Source organism: Propithecus coquereli, unplaced genomic scaffold (assembly GCF_000956105.1).
Source record: "Propithecus coquereli isolate 6110/MARCELLA unplaced genomic scaffold, Pcoq_1.0 Scaffold316, whole genome shotgun sequence".
NCBI classification, from domain to species: Eukaryota; Metazoa; Chordata; class Mammalia; order Primates; family Indriidae; genus Propithecus; species Propithecus coquereli.
The window spans coordinates 2,643,990-2,649,739 of NW_012148797.1; the positions used below are offsets into that span (position 1 = coordinate 2,643,990).

The 5,750-nt window shown below is 35.0% G+C and overlaps 1 protein-coding gene across 1 annotated transcript in view; it reads right to left on the bottom strand.

Annotated features, from left to right (window-relative positions):
- Positions 1-5,428: 5,428 nt before the first annotated feature.
- The window catches only part of NFYB (nuclear transcription factor Y, beta), a 39,243-nt gene continuing 38,921 nt past the window's right edge, over positions 5,429-5,750 (bottom strand). Inside the window, exon 6 of the mRNA XM_012650251.1 lies at positions 5,429-5,504. Coding sequence (XP_012505705.1) covers positions 5,429-5,504 — 76 coding nt within the window. The remainder of the gene's footprint in view (positions 5,505-5,750) is intronic.

Consider the following 5,750-nt stretch of genomic DNA (forward strand, 5'->3'; position numbering starts at 1 on the left):
TTTGGAACTCCTGAGCTCAATCCGCCCGCCTCGGCCTCCCAGAGAGCTAGGATTACAGGTGTGAGCCACCGCGCCCGGCCGACTTTTTTTTTTTAAAGACAAGAGTCTTGCTCTGTTGCCCAGGTTAGAGTAAAGTGGCATAATCATAGTTCACTGTAACCTCCAACTCCTGGGCTCAGACAATCCTCCTGGCTTGCCTCCCGAGTTCTGGAAGAGTTTTAAGATTGCAACTAGTCTTTAAAGCCATTTGGTCATTAATGGAAGATTTTTAACTATTCAATTTCTTTAAGGTTATAGATTCATTAGGATTTTATATTATTCTTGAGTCAGTGTTGTTAAACTTAATACATTTTTCTAGGGATTTATCTATTTAACCTTAATTTTTTTTATACAAAGCTGTCCATATTATTCTGGTATTATTTCCATTTCCACAGGATCTGTAGTTGACCTCTTTATCACTTGCCAGAGAAAACGATCTGTAAGATTTCATTTTTCTGAAATAAGACTAGCTTTATGTCCTATCTTGTGGTCAGTTTCATATATGTTCTGTATGTACTGAAAATGAATGTATATTACCTAAGAGTTGAGTGTAATGTTCTGTAAGTCTCCATTAAATCAAACTCGTTAGTTGTGCTATGTAGATCTTCTCTTTATGGATTTATCCTGTACTTGATTTATTTACTGGTCTCAAGATTTCGTTATGATAATAGATTTCTCAATTTCTTTTTAAGTTGCCAATATTTGCTTTCTTTTCCTTTTGGCTTTATTACTAGATGCATACTGGTAGTAAGTATTACTAGTATGTAGTATTTTAGAATTGTTTTATCTTCCCTGGTGAATTGAACCTTTTATAATTATGTAGTGACTATCTCTGTGAATGCTTGTTGCCTTCATCTTTGTTGTTGTTACTTACTACAGCAATAGTTTGGTTAATCTTTGGTATATCTTAGATCTTTCTTTGGCCTTTTATGTCAAGTTTGCAGGAGACACACCTAAAAGATAAAGCCAAAGAAAATCTGCCTTTTAAACTGGATCTAGTCCATTTATATTTATTGTGATTATAAATATCATTAGATTTATTTCTAGGTCTTCACTATAAATTATGTATCTTTTTTTTGGTCTACTCCCCCTTCTTGCCTTTCATTCATTTTCTTATTTTTTCCTCCTCTCTTTGTTGAGTTTTAATTTTCAATTGTATATTTTTTATTACAAGTTCTATTTGGTTTATAAATCTCATTTGTTTTCTGTGTAATCTTTTGTTCCTTGTTCCATCTGTTTCTTTAAACATCATTATTTTTTTTCCCATGTTAGTAACAACGTTGAGTTTTTGTGGATGATTCTATTGTCTGTTATACATTTTGTTTCTCACTCATGGTGTCATTTTCCCTTGAGTTCATGGTATCTTAAACTTATTTTCCTTGGCAAATGATTTGAAGCATGGCCTGAACTTGAGATCCTTGAGAGAATTTGTTTACTCTGCCAGACATCCAGGGCCAACCAACATGAGACCACCTTAAATTATCAGCTGATGGTTCTGTGATTTCAGATGACAAATCTTGAGGAAAGTCCTGTGGTTCTGAATGTGAGGTCAGTGGCGATTTATCCCCCTTCATCTGGCACTAAAATCAAAGCAGGCGAACTTCCTTGCTGCCCACTTCTCTGTTGTGACCCTATTAAAACTTCAGCCTAGGTAATAAGCCTTAAGCTCTATGTCCAGGCCACCCTCTACTGCTAGTTCAAGAACTTCAGAGTTCAAAAGAACTCTTGTGGCAAAAGCAGGCTTTGGTGCTGGCTTCTCTCAGAGGTTTCCTATTTTCACTTCATGTTTTGGAGTTCTGCAAATTCCTTACTTTCATGTCAACTCAGTGATAAATTTAAAAAGATATTTTATATTGTTTAATTAACTTTCTATTATTTTATGTTATTTCTTATATGTTTTGGGTTTTTTTTTTAAACTGGGAGTTGTTAGGGTATCTAGGCTGTCTTACTCTTGGAAATGAAGTCTAGATTAAAATTTTAGTTTGCCCTTTACATGAGTAGGAAACATGGTACTTTGTAGCCTATGCAGAATTACAAGATGCCTGGTTCTCTCCTTAGTAGTTTTTCAAGAGAGCACTTTGATGGTATGGGGACTGCTACTTGCAAGGTTGGAAATGTACAGAAAGAAACCATTTTTTAAAGATACAAACTTCCTCCAAAGGAATGGCTCTGCCATTTCCTTAAATGGCCCAAACATTACTCCTTTGTGTTCTTTGATTAATGATTGCTTTGGTCTGAAAAAAGAATTTGGATTTGGTTTCTTGTAAACCTAATATTGGGTATTATATATGCATGAATGAGCCTCCTTGGCATACCTGTCTTGGCTGAAAGGCACTTTCTGTTATGACTTGTCTTTGCCCAGCAACTTGTTTTCAACCAACTACCCAATGTTCAAGGTTCAAGGTTCAGAAATATCTTTCATTCAGAGATGAATGAAATTGAACCCTGGAAAACAGGTGCAAACGTGAGACACAACCTGTTACTGCTTGCTCTTTGAGGACAATCAGGAAGACCTAAATTATACCTTAAAGAGGCAAAATTTTATGCCATAGTGTCAGAATTTTATCTCAGTATATTTTTGTGGAAGATGGAAGAATTACCTGTTAATGTGTAATTTGCACCTCTAAAACCAACACATGGCCATTAAGTTTCTACAGACAGTGCCAGCACATATTTTACTGATTTTATTCCTACTTGACACACTTGTTGGCATTAACCTTGGCAAAGAACTTCTTACAATACATTGCTTTGCACAGGTATCTCTTTAATATGCAGTGCAAAATGGAACAGTCCCTGGAGTAAGGTGAGGGAAAGCTGTAACTGTACTATTAGGCAAGTTTGTATCTTTAAAAGCAATGGCCAGACGCCAGAGAAATGAATCTATCCCAGCGCCATCTGTGACCTGAGACTTGAAGGGATTCTGCTTTATGGTTTACTTAAAATCGGGTATAAAAAGCAGCACAGTCTTGAAAGACATATCTAAGGGGCTACAGCAGCCAGTCTATATAAAGACTGTAGTACACACCTACTCAATTTTGGGTGATGTTATTCTCTATATTTGGTGATTAGTACAAAGTTTTTATAAATGTTTGGGAATCTTTTCTGATGAAGCTGAGACCTGAAGGGTAAGTGGGACTTAGCCAGGCAGAGGAGTACATGTGTTTAAGGCCATGCCAGGCAGATGGGGAGAGGCAAAGAACTTGGCATGAAGAGCCAAGATGAGATCAGGGTGCTGGAGCAGACAGAGGAGGGAGTAAATCTGGTGAAGTAAGCAAAGGTAACATTTCCAGCTCTAAAAGAAACCACAAATTAAAACTGAGTATTTTTCAAACAGTATAGTACAGCTCCTTGAAAAACAAAGTTAGGGTAGTTCCATTTTTTACTCATGAGCACACTTATATGATAAACTTAATATGAGCTTAAGGTTAATACATACAAATTATTAACTTACATAAATTAACATATAAGTTGCCTAATTCAGGGAGACCTAAGATATACATTTAAAATCGACTAGTTTTTGGTATAGACGTTACCCAATATCACTTATTTGAGTGACTTAAGGTGTATTTTACCACACAAAGCAACAAACATCATCTTGTTTTGGATTGAGGATAAAATAACAACTTTGTTAAGAGAAAAAATATTTTTAAAAAATCTTACATTGCAAGATTTCATTCTCGGCAAATGGTAAAAACTTTTTTTTCACTTTTCATGCCTAATTGCTACTGCTGTAGAAATCCTTTTAGTTTGGCCCTCATAACTACATTCCATTAGAATTATTAAAGGTAATTGGTTTTCCTTTAGCCCACTAAGGCAACCCAGAAAACAAGCAATAAGGCATGTTTTTGAAAAAAGGAAAACACTGCATAGATATTACACTGTAGGAAGAAAAGAAATACAAATAGTTTCAAACACCATCATATCAAAGCATATGACATCAGGAAGGTAGCATTTTAAAAAATAATCCTCTCTGAACTAAAGCATCTCCGTAAGAGAGGTAATGAGGGGACAGGGAGAAATGACTAAAGTCCCTTCTTCTACCTAGGACTTACTACTCACTGAGACCCATTTCTCTCTTAGATGTTCATAAAAGCAATATTTATAAAATTATAAAAAACATTTTTAGGTTAACATAGGAGCTTGCATACTTAAGAAGTTCTAGGGCAGAAAATGTGACATTCAATTAAATGCAACATGGGCCAAGTAAGACACCAACACTGGCTCTCATGTGCATAAAGGATGTTATGTCCCTGACACATGCAGATGTCAATTTTCTTTCCCATCAGAGTATGAAATCCATATAACCCGAAGGTGACCTGATGTTACTTAGTGTAAAGTTTTACTTAGCACTACTAACAAATTATTAAGTTTAGAAATTTGTTTTGGTATACACTGATATAAATTTTAAAACTGTCAAATTCCTTTTTTATCTTGATTTTCTACTTAAACATAACCAAATCTTTAAATGAACTTTAGAGAAGGAATCTGATAGATTCCAAAGACCAAGTGCTTTTATCAGTTATACGGTGACATACTGCCTGGATCAAATGGAAGACATTTCAAAAATACACCCATATGTCAGTATCAAAAGCCTTAAAATTTTGCATATCTCGTAAACAGCAATTCTCCTAAGAATTTAAGAAAACAATCATGGATGTACACAAGATTCAGTGAAGTGTTGTTTATAACTGAAAAGATGTAAATAGTCGAAATGTCCAATAGAGGAGTAAATAAATTATGATTCAGTCACACAGCAGAATAAACCAATAAGAATAATGCAAGACTATGCGTGACCCGGGGAAGATGTCCAAATATATTGTCACGTGAAAACAGCAGGTTACAAAACGTGTGCATAACACGAGCCCGTTTTTATAAAAATATACATATTTAGCAAAGTAAAAGGACAAATGATATATATCAAAATATTAACAGTTATTTCAACACAGTAGGATGATTGCTGATTTTGCTTAACTACTCTCCTCCTTTTTTTTCCTATTTCAATTTTCTATAATGGACATTATTTTTTAAATGAGGAATAGGAGGAGAGGGAGTTACTAACCTCAGATGAGCCCAAATATGCCCCAAAAGGCTCCTTCTGGCAAAGTATATGTTTCTGTTCAGCCTGTGTCTGGGAAATTGCTTCTACCTTACGAATTTGAGTGTCCTTCAAATACGACATTCACTCAAACTTCCTTTTAGGCAAGGAAGCAATTTTTGATATTAAAACTTAAAAAAAAAGCATAGACGAGAAAATACAAATTTTCACTTTAAAAAAGAAACAACCCAAGTACATACTACTAAATTATACAAAGTACATTATCTAAGTTTCCTTTATTGCAAAGATCAAGACTAGGAGCCGGAGGCTTCTGTTTCATCTCATTCAAAGCCCTCACTCTGGCCTGCGTCTCATTCGCTCACCCATGCCAAAGGCCTGACACACAATGATGTCTGACGTTTCTTGGTTCCTATAGTAAAATAGGAACATTGACATTTCAATTAAAAAGGTAAAATAAGGACATTTACCATCAGACTATAAAATTCCTCTTTTGAAAGAGGATACTATCATACTTGAAGATATGCTTTGAAAAAATCATATACCAAATGAAAGGGCACCATTTCAAGAGCACTGGGACTACATTAAACCTAGATGAATTCCAATACTCATAACAACGTAACTCAAAACCACATCTATCTAGTCTTAACAAAAGCTC